The 23,592-nt window shown below is 31.4% G+C and overlaps 7 protein-coding genes and 6 non-coding genes across 14 annotated transcripts; 10 read left to right on the forward strand and 3 right to left on the reverse strand.

Moving 5' to 3' along the window:
* The first annotated feature begins 623 nt into the window (after positions 1 to 623).
* On the forward strand, positions 624 to 4,463 carry LOC139091364 (uncharacterized). Of its 2 annotated transcripts, none has more exons than XM_070641409.1 (5): positions 624 to 686; positions 1,144 to 1,235; positions 2,312 to 2,426; positions 2,481 to 2,782; positions 3,032 to 4,463. In XM_070641409.1, the coding sequence occupies exons 2-5, from the start codon at positions 1,188 to 1,190 to the stop codon at positions 4,247 to 4,249; spliced, it is 1,683 nt and encodes a 560-aa protein (XP_070497510.1). In that variant the 5' UTR covers positions 624 to 686; positions 1,144 to 1,187; the 3' UTR covers positions 4,250 to 4,463. The 2 variants fall into 2 exon arrangements, with proteins under 2 accessions (XP_070497510.1, XP_070497511.1); XM_070641410.1 differs by lacking the exon at positions 624 to 686 and adding an exon at positions 761 to 816.
* A 496-nt stretch (positions 4,464 to 4,959) lies between these two features.
* On the forward strand, positions 4,960 to 7,290 carry LOC139091319 (uncharacterized). Its single transcript, XM_070641348.1, has 6 exons — positions 4,960 to 5,049; positions 5,107 to 5,197; positions 5,984 to 6,116; positions 6,206 to 6,358; positions 6,423 to 6,843; positions 6,904 to 7,290. Exons 2-6 carry the CDS (start codon positions 5,123 to 5,125, stop codon positions 7,184 to 7,186), a joined length of 1,065 nt encoding a protein of 354 aa, XP_070497449.1. The 5' UTR covers positions 4,960 to 5,049; positions 5,107 to 5,122; the 3' UTR covers positions 7,187 to 7,290.
* Positions 7,291 to 7,991: 701 nt separating this feature from the next.
* Positions 7,992 to 8,956, forward strand: ppl (glycine cleavage system H protein, mitochondrial). Its single transcript, XM_070641350.1, has 2 exons — positions 7,992 to 8,257; positions 8,398 to 8,956. The coding sequence occupies exons 1-2, from the start codon at positions 8,143 to 8,145 to the stop codon at positions 8,772 to 8,774; spliced, it is 492 nt and encodes a 163-aa protein (XP_070497451.1). The 5' UTR covers positions 7,992 to 8,142; the 3' UTR covers positions 8,775 to 8,956.
* On the reverse strand, positions 8,946 to 10,083 carry LOC139091320 (GTPase Era, mitochondrial). The gene is made up of 2 exons (XM_070641349.1): positions 9,890 to 10,083; positions 8,946 to 9,834 (listed from the first exon to the last, which is right to left on the reverse strand). The coding sequence occupies exons 1-2, from the start codon at positions 10,064 to 10,066 to the stop codon at positions 8,953 to 8,955; spliced, it is 1,059 nt and encodes a 352-aa protein (XP_070497450.1). The 5' UTR covers positions 10,067 to 10,083; the 3' UTR covers positions 8,946 to 8,952.
* A 416-nt stretch (positions 10,084 to 10,499) lies between these two features.
* oys (lysophospholipid acyltransferase 6) lies at positions 10,500 to 15,847 on the forward strand. Its single transcript, XM_070641185.1, has 9 exons — positions 10,500 to 10,863; positions 13,047 to 13,270; positions 13,339 to 13,513; positions 13,577 to 13,741; positions 13,806 to 13,947; positions 14,009 to 14,214; positions 14,517 to 14,717; positions 14,781 to 14,912; positions 15,065 to 15,847. Exons 1-9 carry the CDS (start codon positions 10,765 to 10,767, stop codon positions 15,758 to 15,760), a joined length of 2,040 nt encoding a protein of 679 aa, XP_070497286.1. The 5' UTR covers positions 10,500 to 10,764; the 3' UTR covers positions 15,761 to 15,847.
* TRNAQ-UUG (transfer RNA glutamine (anticodon UUG)) lies at positions 14,301 to 14,372 on the reverse strand. The gene has a single exon. It is a non-coding gene; the product is annotated as a tRNA-Gln (tRNA).
* Positions 15,848 to 17,796: 1,949 nt separating the features above from the next.
* On the reverse strand, positions 17,797 to 19,016 carry LOC139091229 (activating signal cointegrator 1 complex subunit 1). Its single transcript, XM_070641186.1, has 2 exons — positions 18,712 to 19,016; positions 17,797 to 18,650 (listed from the first exon to the last, which is right to left on the reverse strand). The coding sequence occupies exons 1-2, from the start codon at positions 18,980 to 18,982 to the stop codon at positions 17,848 to 17,850; spliced, it is 1,074 nt and encodes a 357-aa protein (XP_070497287.1). The 5' UTR covers positions 18,983 to 19,016; the 3' UTR covers positions 17,797 to 17,847.
* A 298-nt stretch (positions 19,017 to 19,314) lies between these two features.
* On the forward strand, positions 19,315 to 21,440 carry LOC139091269 (probable cytochrome P450 12a5, mitochondrial). The gene is made up of 7 exons (XM_070641265.1): positions 19,315 to 19,791; positions 19,860 to 19,976; positions 20,036 to 20,189; positions 20,276 to 20,545; positions 20,601 to 20,849; positions 20,909 to 21,059; positions 21,114 to 21,440. Exons 1-7 carry the CDS (start codon positions 19,370 to 19,372, stop codon positions 21,275 to 21,277), a joined length of 1,527 nt encoding a protein of 508 aa, XP_070497366.1. The 5' UTR covers positions 19,315 to 19,369; the 3' UTR covers positions 21,278 to 21,440.
* Positions 21,441 to 21,596: 156 nt separating this feature from the next.
* On the forward strand, positions 21,597 to 21,668 carry TRNAQ-UUG (transfer RNA glutamine (anticodon UUG)). The gene has a single exon. It is a non-coding gene; the product is annotated as a tRNA-Gln (tRNA).
* Positions 21,669 to 21,763: 95 nt separating this feature from the next.
* On the forward strand, positions 21,764 to 21,835 carry TRNAQ-UUG (transfer RNA glutamine (anticodon UUG)). The gene has a single exon. It is a non-coding gene; the product is annotated as a tRNA-Gln (tRNA).
* A 105-nt stretch (positions 21,836 to 21,940) lies between these two features.
* Positions 21,941 to 22,012, forward strand: TRNAQ-UUG (transfer RNA glutamine (anticodon UUG)). Its single transcript has one exon. It is a non-coding gene; the product is annotated as a tRNA-Gln (tRNA).
* A 94-nt stretch (positions 22,013 to 22,106) lies between these two features.
* On the forward strand, positions 22,107 to 22,178 carry TRNAQ-UUG (transfer RNA glutamine (anticodon UUG)). The gene has a single exon. It is a non-coding gene; the product is annotated as a tRNA-Gln (tRNA).
* Positions 22,179 to 22,668: 490 nt separating this feature from the next.
* On the forward strand, positions 22,669 to 22,741 carry TRNAQ-UUG (transfer RNA glutamine (anticodon UUG)). Its single transcript has one exon. It is a non-coding gene; the product is annotated as a tRNA-Gln (tRNA).
* Positions 22,742 to 23,592: the final 851 nt, after the last annotated feature.

The following is a 23,592-nucleotide window of genomic DNA, read 5'->3' on the forward strand; positions in this document are numbered from 1 at the left end:
TCTTGAGCTTTTTGGAACAAATTAATGAAACGTCTCTTATGATACCCATAAAAAGCTTAACGTTAATTTAATTAGCTCTCCCGGCTATCAATTTGTAACTCTGAGTACTGGAAGTTCTCCTTGATTGACCGATCGATTTTTTAACGAATTATTGTTATTCAAAAAAATAACGATTTTCAAAATTTCAAATCTTGTCAAATGTTTGTCAAAAATTCAAAATTTTAACGGTTTAAAGTAAACAAAAAACGTGTTTTAAAGAATTTTAACAAATTCCATGTAGTTTTAACAATTTAAGGCTTTTTAATCACCAGAGATAATTTAAACATAACTAATTACGAGATAAACAATCCAGTTTTGACCAAATAATCAACAATCGCTTGATATAGGCGTTAATTAATGTTGTCTGGATCCCAAATGTTTTCCTTAGATTCAGATGATTTTTTTAAATACGGTATGTAATTAATTATAATACAAAGAGACGTTGCATTAGTTTACGTATGTGTAAAATTCACATCCAGAGATAAAGGTTTATCAAATATTCCTTATCTTATCAATGACGCAGTACATTACTCGAAATAAAAATTCAATACAATTCTCGATTCTCTTAATTTCATTCATTAGTCGTGTGAGAGACTTTGTCTAGTACGGGATGTTTGTTTTTGTGAATTAAATTCACTTATCTAAAGGTCATTTGACTTGTTACAAAGTTATTAATTTTAATTAATTCTGTTTTACATGGGACATTAGTGATAAGAAAAATTGGATTATGTAGCACATAGTGTAATTAATACCATCCACTATCTAATCCGATTTTGCGTAAGAAATTTCACAATGTTATCAGCAAAAAAAATAAAAGTTTTTAAGTGAATCACGTCAATATTTTGATGAATCTCTGGATGATTCATAAGCATGTAATTTGTGTACAGAAACAAAAAAAGGAACCGAGTAATTGGCAATTTTAATCCCCATTCCTTATCGCGTATACAGGAATTAAAATTCTTATCGTCACTGTATTATCTCATATTCAATAGGAAGACAGAACATTAATTAAACTTAATAGCCGCATTTTTATGTGTAACACTTTAAAAGCAATAAAACTTGCAATATGACAAGCTTCTAATTAATCTCGTGACTCGTCCACAGGATTCAATTTTACAAACTACGAACGACCAAAGAGAATCATCACGATGAAGAACTACAAAGGAATTTTATATGGTGCAGTAGCATATTCAGTCGTAAGTTCATCAATATCAATTATACTCAGGATAATAAGCTATTAATGCCAAATATCAAAAGGCTCAGTTGCTCTTACAAAATCAAATCGACATAAAACTGCTATTCAGTCGCGTAAATGATAAACGAAATTAACAGCACACAGAAAAAGAAACTAAAACCCGTCAATTTTTATTTTTTTATGGATTGATTGATTTATGTATCTTTGTACAGGCTTCCAAAAAAAGTCACAAAAAAAAATTATGTTTTATGAAAGTTGATGTCATTTTCGGAATCACAAAAATGAACGAATGAATGGGAAATTGATTTTTTTGGTAAATGTTCAATTATATTCGCACGTTTGAGGTAGCGCAGCTGTCATTAAAATAGTTTAATTACGGAATTTTGACAAGTGATCAATTTTGGACATGAGTATGAGTTTACTGTGAATTGTGACAAATAAGTGCGCATTTTTAGTGCTGAATGAAATGTAAAATGTAACGGTTATAAAGTATTTGAAATTTAACGGTCAAAAAATATTTGAAAATGCATTTTAACGAAAGATCTGGACAAGATTAAAAAAATTTGCAATGCAAACTGACAGCTGATTGAGTTCCGAAGAAAAGTCATAAATAACAATATAATCACATGTATTTCGCCATTTCAAGTGCGTTGTTATGATCGAAACAAGTGTTTCCTGATTATTTACAATTTAAAACAGAAGTCATGTAAAACATACGACTCTTGTGTTGTACCTTACAAAACTACTAAGCTTCACAAGAGTAGCAATTTTTTCTATACTCTTAAATTCCTTACATTCCAAAGCATATTACGCAAACCTTTTTTTTCTCTATCCAAACAAAGTACATCACCTGTCGTGTGAATAGAAGAAACTTATTTTTGGTGCGAAATGATAATCAAGACATTTTATCACATACTCTATTACAAGTGATAAGAGCAACGACATAAAACAATGAAGCTTTTTACTGAGATAAACAGGGCTCGTGTGTACTTATTTTTCTTAGAATTTGAATTATTATTGCTGCTTACAATTACAACTTCCTAAATTAAATAATTTATTACTTAATTTTATTTTCAGTTCATTGGGCTGATCTACGTTGCTTTATCAGTATTAGGATTGATGACAAGATGGTGTATGATCGAATCAAAAGGCAATCCACTTAATTACTTGCTTTATTTGATTTACTTTAGAGGTGTGTAAACTATAATTCAATAACTTAATTATACTAATAAAATTCTATCAATAGTCGAAAGCTGTGAAGCAGATGTGGACTGGAACCTTTTAAATATTGCCAGCACACAATCAGTACCAATGCCGTCAGAGACAAGTGCTGTATATTTCACATTCCTATATCTGATAGTGTATCTAAGCTTACATGCAATATTAGTATTAACAAGTCTGTATGCATTATGTGGTGTAAATAATTCCTGCTTAGGACGTCGTAGTTTTCCATTATTTTTCCTTCCTTGGATTATCATTTGGTGGCTTATCATCATCATTGACGTTCTAGCGACCGCATATTATATATTTGATGTCGTTAAATTATCAGTAAGTATTGGAAATTATTTAAAGACCTAATCTTTATTACTTGTAGTAACACTTTCCCTTTGGTATGTCCTCATTTTCTTGTAAAGCTCGTCTTTAATTTATAATGAAGACTAACTGTCTAACGGTTTTAAAAATTTTAAACACAATCTTTCGTTAAGTTTTAAAAAATCAATTTGAATTTCTTCATTCCGTTAAATTTTAAAATATATTTGTCCGTTAAATTTAAGATCCTTTTATTTTTAATTTTAGAGCGTTGATGGATTAATGTCTATACTAGAAGTAGAAGCTGGAACAGCTTTTGATGAAGTCCTAAGACTTTTTGAGCAATTATCATCTATTACTATAATTATGCCACCAATCATAATGATGTTAGCTGCATCTAAAATATTTATATTCATTATAATTAATATTGTATGGGTTATTGCCATCACACGAGCAGGTTGGGCAGCATCAACATACCATATGTATCATGATCAAACAAGAAGAAATTATGAAAATACAATGGCTAATGTAAATCCAGCATTTGAAGGAATGAGAGATGATGTTGTGGCACAGAAACAACATGAAAAACAAATGGAATATTTAAGTGATCAGTCATCAATCCATGAAGTGCCATCAAGTTCTCCACGTCCTACTGCTTCTGCTCCATTAGAAGAAAATGTAGAATCACGATATAATGACACATCCCGAGTTCAAGCACAAGCTTATCCTTATCATATGTCAAATACGAGAAACGAAAAGCAACGCAGAGATGCACCACAGCCACCAAAACAAATTGTTGAGGATGATCCACAAACAACATACAAAATTAAACGTCCTACGACCTTAGTTCTTCCTGAACGCCCCGAACGTCCACCATCACAGCAACAACAATATCATCATCAAAATAGCAATCAATATCAAAATAATAATAATAATGAATCGGACAGAGAAATTGACAATCGATTGAGTCGATATCAAGAAACTAGTGGACATGCAATTAAAACAATCGAACCAATCAAATATGATGATATTCCTGAACAACAGCAATCAAATACAAGAGTTCTTGTTCTTCCACCAATATCAGAAAGTCGTCCACACAGCCTCAAACCAATTCCGCCTCCAAAACCACATAATTATAATACTAACAATAACAACATTAATAATAATAGATTTTCTGTTCAACCAATGCCGGTAGGACGTGAATCACCGGTTTTATATAGACCAGAACGATCAAATAGCAATAGAGTAGCTGTTGAAAGAACAAGCAGTAATGTAAGAGCACCAGAAGAATTAAGAAGTCAACTGCCATGGAGTTACTTTAAACCACGCGATGCAACACCAAAGAAAGCTTTTGATCATTTAGAAGAAAATGAAGACATTCCAGCTGTTCCCGTTCCCGACTACACACTTCACTATGGCAAAAAAGGAAGATCAAATTTAGGCGACAATGAAAGTGATGGAAATTGGAGCCATTCACGATATTAGAAATACATAATGTCAAGTGTCCATAAAAGAGTTTCGATAAGATGTCAATTAATGTATGTTGTGCAATACTTAATATTATTATTTAACAATTTTTTTTATCAGCTTCTTTTGCTTGCTACTTTTTTTAACTTCAAATTATTTTATGCGATACGAAAACAAATGTTATGAGAAGAAATAAATGTTTTTATCTCTTGAGATATTTCTATTAAGTTAACTAACCTGTTTTCTTGGTCCTTATGATGTGTTCTGATAGATCTTGGATGTGTTCCTTTATGTTTTAACCGGAATTGACAATTATTCTTGCAATTTTCACTGAAACTTTCACTGACTAATTTTTCCAAAGCTTACTTTAATCCGTTAAGAAATAATTCAAAATTTTCAAATCTTAAAAAACCGTTGAGCTTTCTGAAAACCTTTCAAATGTTTTTATTTTCTATGATTTGATTGATGATCTAATTAACTACCATAAATTGTCTGAAACTATCAATAATCACCTCATCAACTATAATGTCATCAAAACATCAATCAAAAGGAACTAATCATCAAACTTAATTGAGCTTTTACCAATGACTGATTAGAAAGAGATGAAAAATTTTATCGGCTTTTCCTTCTGTTAACTTATCAAAAATTTTAGTCAATTGTCTTTCGAGCCAATTGATAAGGAAGTATTTTGTGATACCAATATTGCCAAAAAAATAATAATGATTTTCAGTTGTGTACGGTACGTCCAAAAAACCAGAAGCCTCCAAAGTGATGGTTGTTAATTAACTTAATCATTACATGATATCTTGTCAATAAAGGTATTGTGACTGCTTTTACAGACATAAAATTGTGATTAATTGTAATTTAATTACAGAAAATAAATAATTAAAAATGGAGATAACAGTGCCGTTTTCGTCGTACAAGTTGATGCGATTTTTCGCAATTTTTGGAGGATTAATTGGCGTTGTAAGTTCCTGATAAATTAATAATGTCCATGACTTCATTGTGAAAATATTTAGTGAGTTACTTCTTTATCAGTCACATTTTATACACACATTAAAAAGTGGGTGGGTTATTTTTTGGTGACTGTTGGACTTCCGTGTGATTTTTTTTGTGAAATTCAAAGGAAATTGATAATGAAAAAATGGTGAAATTACTGTGCATCATAGCTTTTTTGATAAGAAGGAATGCACAACAAAGAATTGATAATTTTGGCTGTTCTTTTTGGAATATGAAGTCTCATGTGTTATAACGTTTATTTGAGATTTGAATAATATTTATTGTATGCAGTTGGAGACCCCTTTTTATACAAAAGTTCAGTCTGTTGTTGAACTCGGTTACATTCATTAGGAAGTAGTTTTAGGATAGTCATTAACAGTTAAAGTATAAAACAATGTGAATATCACATCACAAGACATTTCAAAGAAAAGCTCTATCACACCTGGAAGTTATGCTTTCTAATTATATTTTCATGTAGTAGCACTTTTTCGACATGACTGCCTTTTAAAGAACTGATAGCTATTAGAAATGTATAGCCAAAAATAATTCTATTGAGCGAATCAAGTGGATTTTATAACGCGTACTTAAAAAAGATTATACGCAATATCATTTTGTGTTTACATGATTAGCAATTATTAGGCATTATGCTGCTTAGGATGGTTTATTATGAACTTTGAAGCTTTCCCTTAAGTGCTCATAGCTGTATGACTCATTTGCCACTCAAAACTGATCAAGTCTATCTATATATTACAGTTTCAGTCACTGGTATGGCTAGGTCTCAGTATAACAGCCATTCTTGGATACTACTGCAATATTGACTTTGCCGGAACCGGAGCGAATTATGGCACAATTTTACAACTGACACTGTATCATATGTACTTTCAAGGTGAGCATTTTTATTACCTTAATTGATTTATAGCCATAAAGTGCTTTAAAATACACAAAAAATAATTCCTTTAATAAATTTTATTTTAGGCGAAGACTGTACACCAAACCAATTTCCAGGTATTGAGTTTGAGGCAATTCAGGGATTAGACTTGATGACACCGTCGACAGTTAATATCTGGATGTGGGTTATTTTATCATTTAGCGCTGTATGGCTCTTCAGTTCGCTTACATTGATAATCAGTAAGTCTCGAGATATCATAAAAATTCCTTAGGATTCATTATCGTTATCTTCCTTACGTTTTAGATGTGAAAAAATCAAATCTGAAGTACGCAAACGTATTCCTTTATATTTGGGTCTTAATCACATTCGTTATCTCAATGATTGATTTAGTCGTGTTTATATTCTTTGTGCTTGATTATGAGACCCTCTTGAGTCATAGTTTCTCACAGAGTTTGAATTTTGCACCTCCTACGACATCAGTTCTTCTTAGTGCTCAAGTGTCTGCCGGTATTATGTTTTCAGTTGCACTTCGTGGATATTTCCTTTGGGCCGTCAATTTAGGAATTTGCTTGTTCCTGTTTACTCAAACATTCAAGATTTATGATTTTAACAAGCTTGCAGCATCGGGAGTTGCTAATAATGGATTTTTGAATAATGCTTATAGGAATGAAGATGGTCCACAAGCAGCAATCAACAATGTGCCTATCAAAGGATATGAGACACAGTTGAGTGACTTATTTCCAAGTTAATTGACTCAAAAATTTAATTTTATTTACAATTTCAGAGTTAGTCATCCTTGGTACAACTACTTGACAACAGACATTCCACGTGCACGACCACCAACTATGATGAGATCATCATCATTAGAAGACAACTTCCAGAAACGAATGAACACAGTAGATCCCAAAAACACAACACCCACAGAAGTAGTCTTAAGAAGTAACAACACAATGCCAAATCGTCACAGCAACGCTAATAATCTTGGATACGTTCAAACTCCTGCACCAGCATTTGAAGCTAAACCGCAACTTCGAAGTGGAATTTTAAGGAATTCAAGATATCAGTAACTTTATGCATATGTTGTCTATTACCTTTTCGGGTTATTTTTATTTGAGACAAAGTTTAATTTGATAATAAACATTATTTTTTAAAACGTTCTAAAAATATTAAAGTCGTAATTACTTTATTATCGCCAACTGTCTCAAGCTACAATCTTATTTCTCATCCCCTGCGAAGAGAATACAACAAATCGTCAAGGCGGTGATTGATAAGACTCGTATTATGTCTCAATCTTTTATTCATATTCACATGCTGCATTTATTGGAATTTCCGGAATGTTCTCGTGCTGGAAACATGTACAAAGTCCTAACGGTTCATATTTGAAATGTGTAAATACTGGAAATTTCTAAAACCACACAAATTTTCTGTCTCATTTGTATGGTTTTGAAAATTTCATATTGCCGAAATGTTCAAAAACCATACAAATTCAATAATTTGAACTTTTCAATAAAATCACTTACATTTCAATTTCTTCAATAAAAATCGTCAAGTCATCTTCAGTTATCTCCAAGTGCTATTTTTAAACATCATGTGAATCTTTCAAGTTCCTATTTGTCTACCATTTTAACGAAATGTTTTATTAACTTTGACTGAATGACGATAGAGCGTATTGAGAGTTGTATGATAACCTAATAACCCCATCAATATTGTAGTAAGAGCCAAAATGAGTAAAACGCAATATTAGACAGCACGGAACTTGATAAAACACCAAATAATACTGCAGGTGTATCACAACTGGTCAAATTAAATTTGAATTTTTTCGCTTGTTTTATGTTGCGAAAGAAAACAATCCCCTTAGTCCGGCGCTGATTTTCCCCTCAATAGGAATAAAATTGTAAATTTATTATTTTTTTCGCTCTGAAAATAAGCTTAATTAAATTACTTCATTCTTATTTTGACTGTTGATCAGTGAGCTTTAAAAGCTGTCTGTGCTGTAGATTATTAAAAAAGTGTAAATCAAATCATGGTTCTGTGTCAAATTCTTGTTAGAAATGCATTCAGAAGTTTGCAAACATCAATTAAGCCACAATTGAAGATTAATGCACGATATTTCAGTGTCTCACTATCAAATTGCTCAGGTAAGACGAATTAAAATGTTTGCTAGAGATCCGTAAATATTTTATTGACATGTAGCTTTAAAATATTTTGATAACCTTTTGTCAATGACTTATATAAGGCTAGTCTGAATTAAATTCTATATATACTCTATGTACTTTAGAGCGAAAATATACGAAGAAGCATGAATGGGTGCAAGTTGAAGAGAATAATATAGGAATTGTCGGAATCTCAACGTATGCACAGGAAGCACTTGGTGATATCGTTTATGCACAATTACCTGATGTTGGAAGTAGTTTTCGTCAAAAGGATGAATGCGGTGCATTGGAAAGTGTAAAGGCAGCTAGTGAAATTTATTCTCCAGTTAGTGGCGACGTAACCGAAAAGAATTTGGAAGTTGAAGAGACACCGAGTCTTATAAATACATCATGTTATGATAAAGGCTGGCTATTCAAGATCAAATTGGCTAAAACGAGTGAATTGGACGAGCTACTAGATGAAAAGCAATATGAAGAATTTCTAAAGAGCGATGCTCACTAGAATTAAAATTAATTAGTAATTTTAAAGTTGTGTGTGTGCTGCATTTTAAGTACTTTACAAGATTATATCCTATTTGAATCTAATTCATTAAAAAACAAAAAAATCATGGAACTTTTTGCAATATTTGCATTTAAATACCTAAAAAAATTTATTCAATAAAATATAATTAACTGTCGATTTAATCTTTATTCTTTTTCTTATCAACAGTCGTACAGATTGTTAATGTTACAGGCTGTCGAAAACACTCGATAAGATCTGATGTCACACGATCCGTTATTTGTCTCAATTTCCCGTCTAATGCTCCGCAAACTAGCTTTTCGTGACGCTCATTTGGACAGATTATGTTGACACTTGCAAATATTTTGTTATTATCATTTGAGAAATACTCTAATTCACAAATCAGATTGTATGGAATCTCTTGTGGCAAATAATCCAATAATCTCGATCGTACAAATTGTTCTATAAGCTTCTCTGGTTCTTGATCTGTAAACTCATTGTTTTTAAATTCCCAAGGTTTTGGCATTGATATTGAGCTAAAATAATCTACAATTCTATCAACTCCATCGCCTTTTAATGACGACACTAGGAATACATCCTTGAATAGTGGCCATCCAACTTGATCTTTATGTATTTTCATCTGATCATCTTGTATGCGATTCTTCTTGACAAATTTCATGAATTGTGGATCAAGTGATATATTATTGCATGTTAATGAACGAATCACTTCCAGTAATACTCTTTTACTACGAACTCTATCGATTTTATTAAGCACTAAAAGACTTGGGACTGTATGGTATTCACTGAGGAGTTCCAATATTAATGGATGTAATGCATTACGTGTCCAACGATTTGAAATATCATGTAAAACTGCTATTACATCAGATTGTTCTATAGAATGACGACATGCTGACGTAAATTCCTTGTCTAAACTATGTTTCTTCCTCTCCTGTTCACTGACAATTCCCGGTGTGTCAAAAATTATGATTTGCGAATGAAATTTATTAATTATAGACTGTGAATGTGATTGCGTTGTGTGCACTTTCTGCGATACTGGACATACCTATAAGAATCACCTGATTATTATGGAGAATTATTAAAAAATTAATCAACTTTACCTTTTTGTCCAAAATCGAATTGATTAATGTACTTTTTCCAGCATTTGGCAATCCAATGACTGCAACTTTAAGCACTTTGTCATGAGGATTCTCATGTAATTTGGTTGTTGAATGCGATGAATAGAATCGTGGCTTAAAAACTAGTAAAATATTGGATTTTCGGAAAATATTAAGCATGATTATTGTTTACAAAATTTTTAGGGTTATCAACTAATTGGGAATATTTTTGTTCAAATTCACAAACCCTATAAAAGTGCGGGAAAAATATTTTGAAATATTCTTAAATTAATTTATAAATGCTCATGTGATCACAGCATGCTTAATATTCAATGTGATTAAAAATTGATTAGATTAGCTTATTCAATGCACAGCAGATTTTGATTAACAATTAAAAAAATATCAATTAGCTCAACAAATAACGGTCAAATGAAATTCAAAATAAGCTTGACAACAATGATTGTCTCAAAATCCAGACATTTACCCTAAAAGCTAGGGTTCGTATTTATAATTGTTGATAAAAATTAGAAAATCATAGTAAGCATATTTTCAAATCAAATCTGATGAATAAAAGTATGTTCGGACAAACTGGAGTGCGCATATATACGCATGTACGTACATGTCATTTCAATGAACCCTAATCAAAACAGAAGAGAATAGATGGACTTTTCGGTGTGCAAAAAATAATTCATTCATAATAGTGCAACAAGCTAAGTGAGAGGTCTAAAAACGTAAAATATATGAAGAAGGAACAAACAAGTTCCAGATTCCATTATAAAATATTGGAGTTACGTGGAAAAATCCAGTAAAATTCGTGCAATAAAGATAACAAAAATAAATAAAAAGGAGAAACAAAAAATATTTCGCAATTTGTAATAATGACAAAATTACAAATTGAGATTGGTGAGGAGACGGATTATCCAGGATCCAAGATATTTGCAGCATTAGCAGATTCCATTGGCCTATCCGTCGATTTGGTAAGTTAATTAATATATGTATGGAATTTTCCAAAATAAAGTGATAAAAACATTAAATGACTTTCGGGAATTCGTGCGACGACACCCACTTAGCGTTGACAAAATTTACTTCTGTTAAATGCAAATCTCCGTTCCACACGCGTGAATTGAATTAATTTAGAACACTTGTTTCAAAAAAAGAACAAAAAATCTAAAATAAACACAGATTTTTATGCATTTTATGGTCATTTGCGACGCAAATCAAGTTATGTGCTAAAAAACTAGATGTTCGGTGACTTTGTTGCGTTGGACAAATGTCATAGACGATACAAACATAAGTCCGTGTTTGATAAGATATTTGTCTTACATAAGCCACCGATAGAGCCTAGACATTATTTAATAATATCCATGGATATTTTTGACTGCCATGAATCAATAGAAGTCAATTTTTTGATGTAGAAATTTCTCTAAAAATACATACATTTCTGATGTTATGTTTGAGTTTTTATGATTATTGTAAGCAGTCACGGTAGAAATGCTTTTCAATTTTTGAAAGCTATCAAGCAAATATTGAGATTTGAGTATATGTTTGGAACCGCTTCATTTATAATTATTAATATTTTTAAGGAATAATTGATAATGTAAAGTGTTGAAAATTAATTAATTGATAGTCACGCTTATAGAAAGTGACATAAGTCAGTCAATTCGCTTGCGATTGCCATATCACCACAATTAAAAAGTCTTTTTTTAGAATCTATAAAAATATATCGACAGACGCGATCAGTTAGCCCCAAATGCAGAGCAACGGAACTTAGAACGTGCCTGTATTAAATAAAAATTTGTAATTGCTTTATAAACAATGTATTATTTTCAAAAATAAACATATAATTGACAGCTCTGTAAGCTGCACGGAAAAAGCTATTATTTCTATGATATCCAAAAATTCATTCGCGGACGAGAAACAAAAAAAAAAATGTGAAGGGAGAAATTCTCTTCAATATTAATAACAGTAGATTCAAGGTCAAATTATCGCCTGACAAATGATTTATGGAATGCTTTCAGGATTTATGAGGATTTAAATTAGACTCAATTTAAAGCTCCTTTGATCGCACAATATAGTTCACTTAAGTTGATCGGCTGTTTAATGTGATGATGATTTCATAATATAAAATTATAGGGTATGCAAAAATACGACTTAGAAACGGCTGTCTAATTGATTCTATTTCTAAGAACTTCTGAAAGTTTACCGGTCTTTTGAGATTTAAAAATTTAACGGTCTTCAAATTTTCAAAAACTTGACGAAATTATTGAATTTTTAACGAAACTAATTTTTCGAGCAAGCTTTCCTTCCTGTCGATGACAAAGATCATTTTTGACAAAATGCTTAATTAACATAAAACAACGGTTTCTAAATAAATTAATTAGTCTTTGGCATACTCTATACAGCTTTATTTTCACTTGTGTACACAGAATTTTCGCATCTGATACATATTTTATTGATGGTTGTATACAGAAGACTGAGAGTGGGAAACAGCTGATCATCATCCGATAGTCACAAAGTACACAAAGAATTCTCAAACAAATTTTCATATTTTTTTTAAAATTTCTACACGAATTGACAATACTTAAGGTCAATAAAGAAACTTGTCGTATTCTTCCTGCTAATTTTATCACGTTTAAACAATTTTTTGGTGATTCTTTATCTGTCAAGCGATAAGTTAGCAAGAGGTTAATAAAACGTAAGTGGCGTGATTATACAGCCGCAAAATTATTAGACATCTGTGAACTGATTATGAAATACGTTCGAAAGTTTTGCAACATAAGCAAAGTGGATGTCCCTGAAAACAGGCGATTGTGTCAATAAACGGTTCACTAATTATTATGAAAATAAATGCACAAAGCAACGTGCTTACTCTTAAAAATGTTTATATTTAAGTGATGTCGTCACAATGAGAGATTGCTTGTTTATCTACAGCTGTGGGAAATTATCGAAACCTAAAGCCTTTTCGTGCATGTGATTCATTTACCGGTCTAATATGTTCGTTGAACTCATTCTAGCATCTTACGTATTCTCAAAATGTTCAAATTTTTTGACTATTTTTTTGACACTTAATTTTCAAATAATTTTTGACCGTTTATTTTCAAATATTTTTTATCCGTTAATTTTCAAATAATTATGAATCGACATTTCTTATCATTTTCAGACCAACTTCCTCATAATACAAACGTCAGCATTACTCTTAGCATCTTTATTCCGTTCATACTTGCACACATCAAAAGTATCAGTCAGCGTTCGACATGCTTTTGGTTTGCTCGTTGGACTCTTCTTTGGATATTTCTGTTTCGGACCACAAGCAATTCATATTGCAGGATTACCAGCAATTTGCTATGTCGTTATCAGAACTCAAAATCCCGAATTTGTTCAAAGGTAAAAAGCTTACGATTAACTGATAAGTCATGTTTCATTTTCTACTATGTTCCGACTTATTTCGACAGAATTGTAATGGTTGTTGCCCTCACCTACTTGTCATGCATTCATTTGCACCGCCAATATAACAGCAATGGAGCCTATACTTTGGATATTACAGGACCTTTGATGATCATTACTCAGAAAGTTACTAGCTTGGCTTTCAGTATTCATGATGGATTTGTTGCTACCGAGAATAAGAAGGTATGTAGCTGAATATTGTTGACTCACTGGGTATTTTATCTATTATTCATATTTTTTTAACAGGAACTTTCAAAGAATCAACAATATCACATGATCGACAAAGTCCCATCACCACTAGAATACTTTTCCTATGTCCTTAACTTCCAAAGTCTCATGGCCGGTCCTCTAGTCTTCTATCGTGACTATAATGACTTTATTGAAGGATGTAACATTAAATCGCACACAAATGTGAGTAATAGGATAAAGTTTAAGCTATGACATAATTAATAATACATGATTTATGACATTCTAGAGCAAATTGGATGGAGCAAACAAGAAAATCGTCACGGAACCATCACCAGTGAAAACTGTATTGAAAAAAGTTTTAGCTAGTGTCATTTGTGCATATATCTTTATCAAGCTGATTAATGTTTATCCGATAAAAAATGTTAAAGGTAAAGCGACTTAATTTTCCGCCATACCTTAGTGACTAATAGCAAAAAAATAATTTTTCAGAGGAAGCTTTCATCAATGACACAACAATTATTTATAAATTTTGGTATCTAATGATGATGACAATGGCAGTCCGTTTTAAGTATTATTTTGCTTGGATGTTTGCTGATGCGATTGTAAATAATGCAGGAATGGGATTTAATGGATTCGAAAGTGATGGAACGGCTAAGTGGGATGGCTTAACAAATATTTATGTGATACCTTTTGAAGTAAGTATATGGATGGATATAAAAATTTTTATCAAAAATGTTATATTTTTGTCCAAAAAAAGGTCCTTGGTTAGGGGACACTTTGCAGGTTCTGCCGAGATTTGAACTCGGATCGCTGGATTCAAAGTCCAGAGTGCTAACCATTACACCACAAAACCAACTCTTGATTTTTGTGTCGATCGTCTTAAATTCGCTCTCTATATTCACGTGTACCAAACTTTCAAAATACATACTTGTGAATGTGAATGTTTATTTATAGATTTTTTTTTTCTCTTTCTTTGCTTTCTTCCTTTCCTTCTTAGCTTGGAACAAACATTCGTGACTGTATTAATTGTTGGAATATCGGTACAAATTCCTGGCTTCGAATGGTCGTTTATGAGAGAGCACCAAAGAAATATGGAACAGTTCTGACATTTTCATTATCAGCACTATGGCATGGATTTTATCCTGGATATTATTTAACTTTTGCTACTGGTGCTTTAACTGTAACGGCTGCTAGAACAGTATGCTCTATATTATAATTTATTGATTTTTTATCATTTTAATTAATTTTGTTTACTTTTAAGGCTCGTCGATTTTTCCGTCACCATTTCCAACAAACCGAATTCTCACGTACATTATACGACGTTATTACATGTTTGGTGACTCGTCTTTTCATGGGATACATTACATTCCCATTTGTTATACTTGAGCTTGGAGTAAGTCGTTCAAATACTTTTTAACGGACATTATTTTTTTGAATTTTAGAAGTTTCGTTAAAAAAATTCTAAATTTTTTTGAATTTTTGAAGTCCGTTATATTTTAAAATTTGTTAAATTTGCTAACAATTAAATTTTATTGATTATTTTAGGTCAATTTCCGTTTGTACCTGAGACTTTTCATGTGCCTTCATTTAATTGCTCTATCTACCATATTTCTTCTTCCCAAATTAATGCGTGGTGCAAGTCACGCAAGAAAACAATCGGTATCTCCATCAACCAAAACGAATGTGTCCTCGATGACTGAAGAAAAGAATGAAAAAAACGATGACATGGAAAATAAGGATAATGGAATAACAGTAGTGACTAGAAAGAGCAACTCAAATCATGAGTCAGAGGAATCAAGTAGTTCATGCAGTAGCTTTAATAATAGTATGAATGATATAAGTGATAAAATACATGTCCGAAAAACGGAATCAAATTATTTGCTAAAGGATCTCATAAATAAGGAAGTTAACAAAATCAAGGACGAAACAGATAATTTATCAAATTTATTGAAAGAGAAAATCGAGGCAGCAAATATTGAAGGATTTATTGACAAAACTGTTAACGGAATTGTCGAATTGAAAGATGATTTGATGCGTATGAATGAACCTGAGGTTTATGGACCAACTACAGAAAGTTTAAGGAAGCGTAATATTTCCAATAATGATTTAGAATCAATATCAACAAAAGGATCAACAAGTGATGGAAATGCAAGTGGCGCCTTTTTAAAGAAGGAAATTGGTGCGATCAAAAAGGAATCAACAGTTATTCCAGCTGTCTTAAGTAATGGACATGCTAAATAAGCGCCAAAAATTTTGCTCTATTTGATAAACTTTTTTAATGCACAAAACGTGATGAAAAAAATGAATCAGAATAGATCAGGAAATATATCGAAAAAAAATATTAAAAAATCTATAGAATTACGATTTTATTATCACAAGAAACAAAACTAATAATATTCAAATCAAATCAAATTCTTATAAATCGGATGCAGTATGCATCTCGGTTTTTAGTATTGAAATATTTTCAAAATATAAAAATGAATGAAAAATACTATAAAGTTCCATTAAGGATAAAGTATGAAGAAGAAACAACTATTATATACGCGGTCATTCACTCGTAATCGGAAGAACCGTATTTTCCTGCACTAATTCATCATAAAGACCGTAAAGTCGTCATCATAAAATTAACGGTCAAAATATATTTAAAATATAACGGCTATTTTTTTTTAATTTTTGAACTTAACGAAACTTGTGCAGGAAAATGTCCTTTAATTAATTAAATGATGATACGAGGTCTATCATGATATTTTTGACAAATGGCAAAGAAAAAGAACAAATCTTCAATTGGCTTCCTATAAATAAGCATTAGATAATTATAACGGTAAAATCCTACAAAGATGCCATTCTTCTGTTTCATTCAGCGCTTCCATACAATTTTTTTGACAACCGAAGATATTTTAGTGATTCCAAAAAAATGGACAAAAGCACAAATTTTTAATTTTTGACCAAAACACACAACAGATAGCTTCCATTGATTGATTAGATATTTTATGAGTTCCATATTGATTGTTAATTAAATTAATATATTTTAAAGGCCGCTTAGGTATTTGATTTTTTATATTAAGCAGCTAGTTTTCAACAAGCCATTTAGGAAGTAAGAGGCATACGGCAAAGCCAAAGCTTGCTAACACTTAGATGAATAATTAACACCAAAATGATTACAAAAAAAATCACAAATTGAATCTTAACTTGCTTTATATTATATTATTAAATTAGTTAATGCATGATTAATGTCACAAATTTTTAACTTTAGACTGTAACCCAGTGCCGACCACTGCTTAACCTTTTTTTTTTGCATTAATATGTTGTGTTTATTGATTTTCGGAAATATTGATTGACTTTTTGTACAAAATGTAATGATTGATGCTTTAAAAGCAGACTTCTGATAGCTTTCAAAGCTTACAATTTGACGATTTATTTTATTTTTTGTTCATTAATCTTAAGACTTATTTTGTCCGTACTATCAAGGTTTGAAACCTTAAAAATCTTATTTTAATAGGCTTTGAATTTTTCAAAATTTTTAGTTTTAACGGTTTTCAAAATTTCAAATTTCAGAACCATACAAATGTTTTATTTTATCATAATTTTTAAATTTCAAAAATACGTTAGCAATATTTTACAGCATTGCTGTCAGAAGCCGGAGCTTTTATTGTCTAATTGCGAGAAATGAAATGCTTGATTTTTTTCTAAAACTATTAATTACAAATGATATAATAGAATCTATAGCAGAGAATATATTTAAAAGAAATGAAAAACCTACAAAGCAACCAACAAAATCATCTCAATGTCTCATGAAAAAGAAGTGAAATAATTATTTTTGTAACTGAAAAAATTGAAGAGATTTATTCCACATACAGATACATTACAGAATATATTTACTAATGAATTTTTCATTTTTTGTGTATCTCTTCGAAACGTGATAGAGCTTATTTTTTACTTAATATAAATGGACAAGACAGCTGTTGAAGTCACAATAATGACTGCACAATTGTTATCATCACAACATTTTTTTTTATTTCCTTAAATATCCCCCAAAACTCAACTGATTTACATGTTGTTCAAAATAAATAAATGAGAGAATATAAATGACTTATGGATGATTGTAAATAAACAAATATAGGACCATTGGATTGGCAAGAATGGAAACGTCTACCAATTTTTTCGAAAAACATATCCAAAAATTGTAAGAAGTGAATATTTTGTAAAATATGGATATGCCTCAACAAATTTCATTTTTATTAATTATGATTAATCCAAGTAATTGTAAAGCCAAAAGATTGAAAAGCATTAAAGTTTTATTAATGATGAAGATCCTTAATTATTTTAATTTATAACTTTAATATTCCAGTTGCTTCATAGTAGCCATTTGAGGCTTTCGAGTACCGTTGACTAAGATGGATTTCCTTAACTTTTATGTCTCCAAAATAGAAGTCTTTGTATTTCTTTAAGATTTTTGAAGCATCGAATTTAATTCTATTTCCTTGGTCTTTATCTCTACTGTCACGTTGCTGATTCTCATCCTTAATGATTGCATCGTCATTATCACGAAATAGAGAATTGATTAATGTCACATGAAGCTTAACGTGATCAGTTTTTAATTGCATAAATCCTCTGGATGAAAAATATTCAGCAATTCCATTAGAAATTTCTTGTAGATTCTCTGACACAACTTTTGCATATAAAACATCTACAGCTGATGGATCATCGTTCATATAATCCAATCCGACCATCTTTGCCTTTAGTTCAGTTCCTTGCAATATTTGGTCGATGATGAATTCCTTACAGTCTTGAAGCATCTCAGCTGTTCTCGTACGATCCTCATTATCAAGCAGTGATAATGTTCCAATTGTCATATGCAGCTTTTGAGGCTTTTGGAACAGTGATTCGTCAATTCCATAAATCTCTGGATCATTCAGAATCTCATTTTTAAATTTATTGAAATTTTCCTGTATCTCACTGGATGTGAATGAAATAGAAAGGAAATGAGTGAAATTTTGTTTAGCACGTCCAGATACTACAATAAGTTCCAGTCTATTCCTCATAGAAACTATGTTTTTCCTAGATTTTCCAATAATAAGTACATTGCTATCCTTTGATCCTATTTTCGGCACTGTTAGCTGAGTTGACGTTTCTGGAATTTCGTAATTTTTTTAAGATCCAGAAACAAATTAATTAAAGCTTTTTTCGCTCACCTTGCTCTAATCTCTTCTTCGTTGCACCTTTAGTTCCAATAATTTGTGAATAAAACATTGATGGAATGTGCATTTTCAGCTGAAATTTAGTTCCATTGTCAATCGGCTCAATTTCATCATAAATATCGTCAGCATCCAGCTCACAATCGAATTCTTCCTCTTCATAATTAATATTCACTCGTTCCTGGTCATTTCTCCGTTCACTTGGAATGTTGACACGATAACAACGAGATCCTATCCAAAGTAATTCCGGTGAAAGAACAGAATTCATGACTTACTATGTTTTTGTAAACAAAAAATACGAAGGGTTGGCCACGTGTTGGTTTTTGAATTTTCAAAAAATAACGGTTTTTGTGTAATGACGAAAATGAGAGAAAATTAACACGTGATGATCAAAGGGTATCATAGGGCATCCACAAGGACCAGATATGACTTCAAAATATACTTTTGGCTACAAGCAACAACACAACAACCTGTTGCTGAACGAAAATTATAATGTAAAATTTCAAAATATCACGAAATACATTTACCTAAGACAAAACTGTGTGCGTGACCTTGATTCTTACCAAAATATATTCTCAAACTTTCCAATCTTCTCTCAGTTGTTGATTTGTTTTCATTCCGTGAAGACATCAGTAGACTTAAATAATATCACAAAATGTCAATTTTAAGGAATAGTCATCTTAAAATAATAGTTCCTAGATTATATAGCAGATGCTATAGTGCACAGCCATCAATAGCAGAAGTAGAGTTCCAAAATGCAAAGCCTTACAAAGAGATTCCGGGACCTAGAAACTCATTTCAACTTATGAAACTTATGGGACTGCCTAACTCAAAATACTATAATAAGCCATTAAATGAAATGCTTCAAATGTTCAGGCAGGACTATGGAAATATTTGTTTCTTTCCTGGATTCATGGGAGCAAAGCCAATTGTGATGACATACTTGCCGGAAGATGCCGAAAAAGTTTTTAGGAATGAAGGAAGGTATCCAAACCGGCGAAATTTAGAAACATTTGCATATTATAGGAAGGAGCATCGACCTGACTTGTTTAAAGCAAGCGCTGGACTAGCCGTTGAGTAATTATCAATGATTTTCAGCATATTGATAAGATATGATTTAGTTTATCGTATAACTATTTTTTAAGGCAAGACCATCCATGGCACGAGTTTCGTACGAAAGTTAATCAAATCATGATGCAGCCTAGAAATGTCAAGATGTACATACCCGGCATTGACGAAGTTGCTGTGGATTTTGTAAAGAAGTATGGATGTTAATTTTAATACTTTTTGATGACTAATTTCTGATCCTATTAAATCTTAGAATCCGGTCTATCAGAAATGACAACATGTTAGTTCCAGACAATTTCTTAGAAAATATGAACGAATGGGCACTTGAAAGCATTGCACTGATAGCACTTGATACAAGGTTGAATCTTTTTGATGGGCAAAACCCAGAATCAAAGCAATTGTATGAGGTAAGTGTTGCTGCACATTGGAGGTGTCCTGCCTTAATTTTGATTCAAGCAGTTTGACTGACATTTAATTTCTCATTATTTTACAGCTTGTTAAAGAAGCTTTCGAAATATCATTTGAGTTTGATATAAAGCCGTCCATTTGGAGGTACTACAAGACACCTGCATTTCATAAAGCTATGAAGAGCATTGACAAAATCAACGAAATTATTTTCGGACATGTTGGAAAGGCACTTGATAAGTATGAAAAGAACCCATCAACATCGGAGCATCAAAGTATTTTAGAGAAGCTACTGAAGATCGACCGTAATGTAGCAGAAGTTATGGCTGTTGACATGTTGGGTGCTGGAATTGATACTGTAAGTTCTACTACAAAATAAATTGAATGGCTGTTGAATGATTTATATTTTTTAGACATCTTCAAGTGCCGCAGCTGTATTGCACTGCTTAGCTACAAATCCTGACAAGCAGGAAATTCTTCGAGAGGAAGTTAAGAAGGTTCTACCCTCAAAGGATGTTAGAATGAATGAAAAGTCTTTAGATAGTATTCCATATATGCGAGCTGTAGTCAAAGAAGCTCTTAGAATGTTTCCAATCTTCAATGGCAATGCCAGAGCACTAGATCATGATATTGTATTACAAGGATACCAAATCCCTAAAGGAGTAAGTTGTACTCATTTTCTAGACCAACTTGAGTAGAAATCACGTCTGTTCCATTTTAGGTTGACATTATGATGGTTCAGACATCAAACACAGACTTTGAGGAACCAAGAAAATTCATCCCAGAACGATGGTTGAAAAATACGACTGAAAAATGCCCTCATGCTAAAGACGTCAATCCGTTTGCGCATTTACCTTTCGGGAACGGACCACGTAAGTTGCAATAATTTCAATTATAACAACAGTATTAATGTATTGAATCAACAGGTATGTGCATTGGACGAAGAATGGCTGAAATGGAAATTGAAATTTTATTGACTAGACTGCTTAGTGAATTTAAGTTAGAATGGCATGGAGGTGATATCAAATGGAATAGTACAACAATTAATATTCCGTCATCACCATTGCGATTCAAAGTATTGGATATATAGTCTATTAAGTTAAGCGACATTCAGAATGACATTTTTATTATAAATTCATGTAAGCACGATAATACGAAAACAATATTGAGTACTAGTTACTTGAGGGGAGTGAGTTCATACACAAGTGCCTTAAAAAAACTCTTAAAAATAAAAATTTAAAATTACATTAAAATCTGATTTATTTAGTTTTCATCAAAATCATACATCAAAGTATGCTATAGCATCAAAAAATTGTGCTAAATCATGTTTTCAATTATACACTAGAATATGTTTGTGTTTTAGCAACGCCGAATTCAACAGATCAGTTGACTGTAATAGTCGATTGGCAGGTTTTGTGGTGTAATGGTTAGCACTCTGGACTTTGAATCCAGCGATCCGAGTTCAAATCTCGGCAGAACCTTCATTCTTTTTTACACAAATTTTATTTTTTCTTAACAATTTACAGATTTTTAAAGTGATCTTCATTTAAATCAGATTAAATATGAACTGTTGAGAGGTTTTGTGGTGTAACGGTTAGCACTTTGGACTTTGAATCCAGCGATCCGAGTTCAAATCTCGGCAGAACCTGAGCATATTAACTTTTTTATTGAATTTTTTCGCAATTTTTCTCAGGTAAAATGATTAATAATGAACATATGATTAATTATAGGATGGTCAAAAGAGAAATTGTAAGGTTTTGTGGTGTAATGGTTAGCACTCTGGACTTTGAATCCAGCGATCCGAGTTCAAATCTCGGCAGAACCTTCAATCTTTTTTGCACAATTTTCCTTTTTCTGAATAATTTACAGATTTTTAAAGAGATTTTTAATTAAATCTGTTTAAATAAGAACTGTTGAGCGGTTTTGTGGTGTAACGGTTAGCACTTTGGACTTTGAATCCAGCGATCCGAGTTCAAATCTCGGCAGAACCTAACAAATTATAAATTTTTTGGAATTTTTTTTGTTAATTTAATTAACTTTTTCTCTTAAGTTTTTATTTTATGAATGAAACTGCTGGAAATGAATTTTAATTTATTTTGTTAAAATATTCAGGACTATTTGTCAAGCAAATGATTGACATGGAAATAAAAAAAATTGAAATTCTAAAAAAATAATATTATTAAATAATTATGTTTCTATGCTGTTCTCCGGAACGATATACAATTATATTAGATCTAAAATTCTAAAACATTTGAAGCGTTCTTGTGAGTTTAGAACAGTCTTGCAGATGAATTTTTTAATATCCTAAAAATTAAAAAACAGAATCTTTAAAAATAAATTTTTAAAATTTTTATGACTCGATTAAATAGTAAGATGTACAACGTATCGATTCCAATCATTATTTTGTCGAAAATGCAAAAATTCCGGAACGTCCTGAATATGAGTTTGCGTTTTTGCCACTCCAGTTCTATTCTTTTTTGCGGTTCCATGGTGTAATTGGTGAGCACTCTGGACTTTGAATCCAGCGATCCGAGTTCAAGTCTCGGTGGAACCTGGAGAATTTGTCCTTCTTTTTTTGCAGCATGTTTGCAAAATTTCTTTTTGAGGATCTTTTCAATTTTCATGCTTAAAACTTGGAACGTAGTGGAAAGTGAAACATTTTCTTATTAGTTCTCAAGATTCAACTAAGATTTTAAATTAGAATATTTACTTTTAAAAACATTTGTATGGTTTTTAAATGATTATTCACAAGAGTTCAAATTGGGAATTTGTATGGTTTCGTTTTTGAATAATTTGAAGAAAATAATTAATTTTGAGTTAATTTGTATGGTTTTGTATTATTTACAAAACATTTATAACGTTTTCAAACACTCTCGATATAAAGGTAAACAAAACCTCGAGAAACTTGTTGCGCATCCCTAACATTTTACCATTCTATTTATAGCTCTAAATACTTCTTCGCTGTTTCAGATTCCCTTTCATTTACAATAAAAATTAGTAAAGATGAATCAGAGTTATTTAGAAAATTTGCCGATAGAAATTAAAGAGCAAATCTTTAAGTACTTAAGTTCCTCAGATGTTCTTAATCTAGCATTAGTGAGTAAGAATTTAAACGAGTCTGTTGGAAGTTGCCGACAATGTATGGAAAAATATTGGATCAAGTTTTATACTTTCAATTTGAAAGATTTAGACAGTCTGGAAAACAGCTGTAGGCATTATGTGAAATTAAAGATCAATCGAGTTAAGACTGATGATCACTTTGATTATTTAATAAACTTGAATCAGTGCTGGAAAAAAGTTTTAATTTACAATTGTGAATTTCAATATGCTGAAAAGTACTTAAATTTGATCAAGGCTATTGCTGATCATGTTGAAGAACTGGAAGTTGCAGTTATTGAAGTATTG

Source organism: Chironomus tepperi, unplaced genomic scaffold, assembly GCF_022539635.2.
Source record: "Chironomus tepperi strain 1889 unplaced genomic scaffold, CSIRO-AGI_Ctep_v1 contig_244, whole genome shotgun sequence".
Lineage (NCBI taxonomy): Eukaryota > Metazoa > Arthropoda > Insecta > Diptera > Chironomidae > Chironomus > Chironomus tepperi.

What these genes read in the sequence shown, in the direction of transcription:
- ppl (XM_070641350.1), top strand. Translation starts at nt 8,143, where the DNA reads ATGGTTCTGTGTCAAATTCTTGTTAGAAATGCATTCAGAAGTTTGCAA. An exon ending in CTCACTATCAAATTGCTCAG is followed by an intron (nt 8,258 to 8,397) that starts GTAAGACGAATT and finishes TATGTACTTTAG; the next exon opens with AGCGAAAATATACGAAGAAG.
- LOC139091229 (XM_070641186.1), bottom strand. Translation starts at nt 18,982, where the DNA reads ATGAATTCTGTTCTTTCACCGGAATTACTTTGGATAGGATCTCGTTGT. An exon ending in GAAGAAGAGATTAGAGCAAG is followed by an intron (nt 18,651 to 18,711) that starts GTGAGCGAAAAA and finishes ACGAAATTCCAG; the next exon opens with AAACGTCAACTCAGCTAACA.
- oys (XM_070641185.1), top strand. Translation starts at nt 10,765, where the DNA reads ATGACAAAATTACAAATTGAGATTGGTGAGGAGACGGATTATCCAGGA. An exon ending in CTGTAACGGCTGCTAGAACA is followed by an intron (nt 14,718 to 14,780) that starts GTATGCTCTATA and finishes TTTACTTTTAAG; the next exon opens with GCTCGTCGATTTTTCCGTCA. An exon ending in TTGTTATACTTGAGCTTGGA is followed by an intron (nt 14,913 to 15,064) that starts GTAAGTCGTTCA and finishes TGATTATTTTAG; the next exon opens with GTCAATTTCCGTTTGTACCT.
- LOC139091269 (XM_070641265.1), top strand. Translation starts at nt 19,370, where the DNA reads ATGTCAATTTTAAGGAATAGTCATCTTAAAATAATAGTTCCTAGATTA. An exon ending in AGCGCTGGACTAGCCGTTGA is followed by an intron (nt 19,792 to 19,859) that starts GTAATTATCAAT and finishes CTATTTTTTAAG; the next exon opens with GCAAGACCATCCATGGCACG. An exon ending in ACCTTTCGGGAACGGACCAC is followed by an intron (nt 21,060 to 21,113) that starts GTAAGTTGCAAT and finishes TTGAATCAACAG; the next exon opens with GTATGTGCATTGGACGAAGA.
- LOC139091319 (XM_070641348.1), top strand. Translation starts at nt 5,123, where the DNA reads ATGGAGATAACAGTGCCGTTTTCGTCGTACAAGTTGATGCGATTTTTC. An exon ending in GTATCATATGTACTTTCAAG is followed by an intron (nt 6,117 to 6,205) that starts GTGAGCATTTTT and finishes ATTTTATTTTAG; the next exon opens with GCGAAGACTGTACACCAAAC. An exon ending in ATCAAAGGATATGAGACACA is followed by an intron (nt 6,844 to 6,903) that starts GTTGAGTGACTT and finishes TTACAATTTCAG; the next exon opens with AGTTAGTCATCCTTGGTACA.
- LOC139091364 (XM_070641409.1), top strand. Translation starts at nt 1,188, where the DNA reads ATGAAGAACTACAAAGGAATTTTATATGGTGCAGTAGCATATTCAGTC. An exon ending in TTATTTGATTTACTTTAGAG is followed by an intron (nt 2,427 to 2,480) that starts GTGTGTAAACTA and finishes TTCTATCAATAG; the next exon opens with TCGAAAGCTGTGAAGCAGAT. An exon ending in TTGATGTCGTTAAATTATCA is followed by an intron (nt 2,783 to 3,031) that starts GTAAGTATTGGA and finishes TTTTAATTTTAG; the next exon opens with AGCGTTGATGGATTAATGTC.
- LOC139091320 (XM_070641349.1), bottom strand. Translation starts at nt 10,066, where the DNA reads ATGCTTAATATTTTCCGAAAATCCAATATTTTACTAGTTTTTAAGCCA. An exon ending in ATTCGATTTTGGACAAAAAG is followed by an intron (nt 9,835 to 9,889) that starts GTAAAGTTGATT and finishes TGATTCTTATAG; the next exon opens with GTATGTCCAGTATCGCAGAA.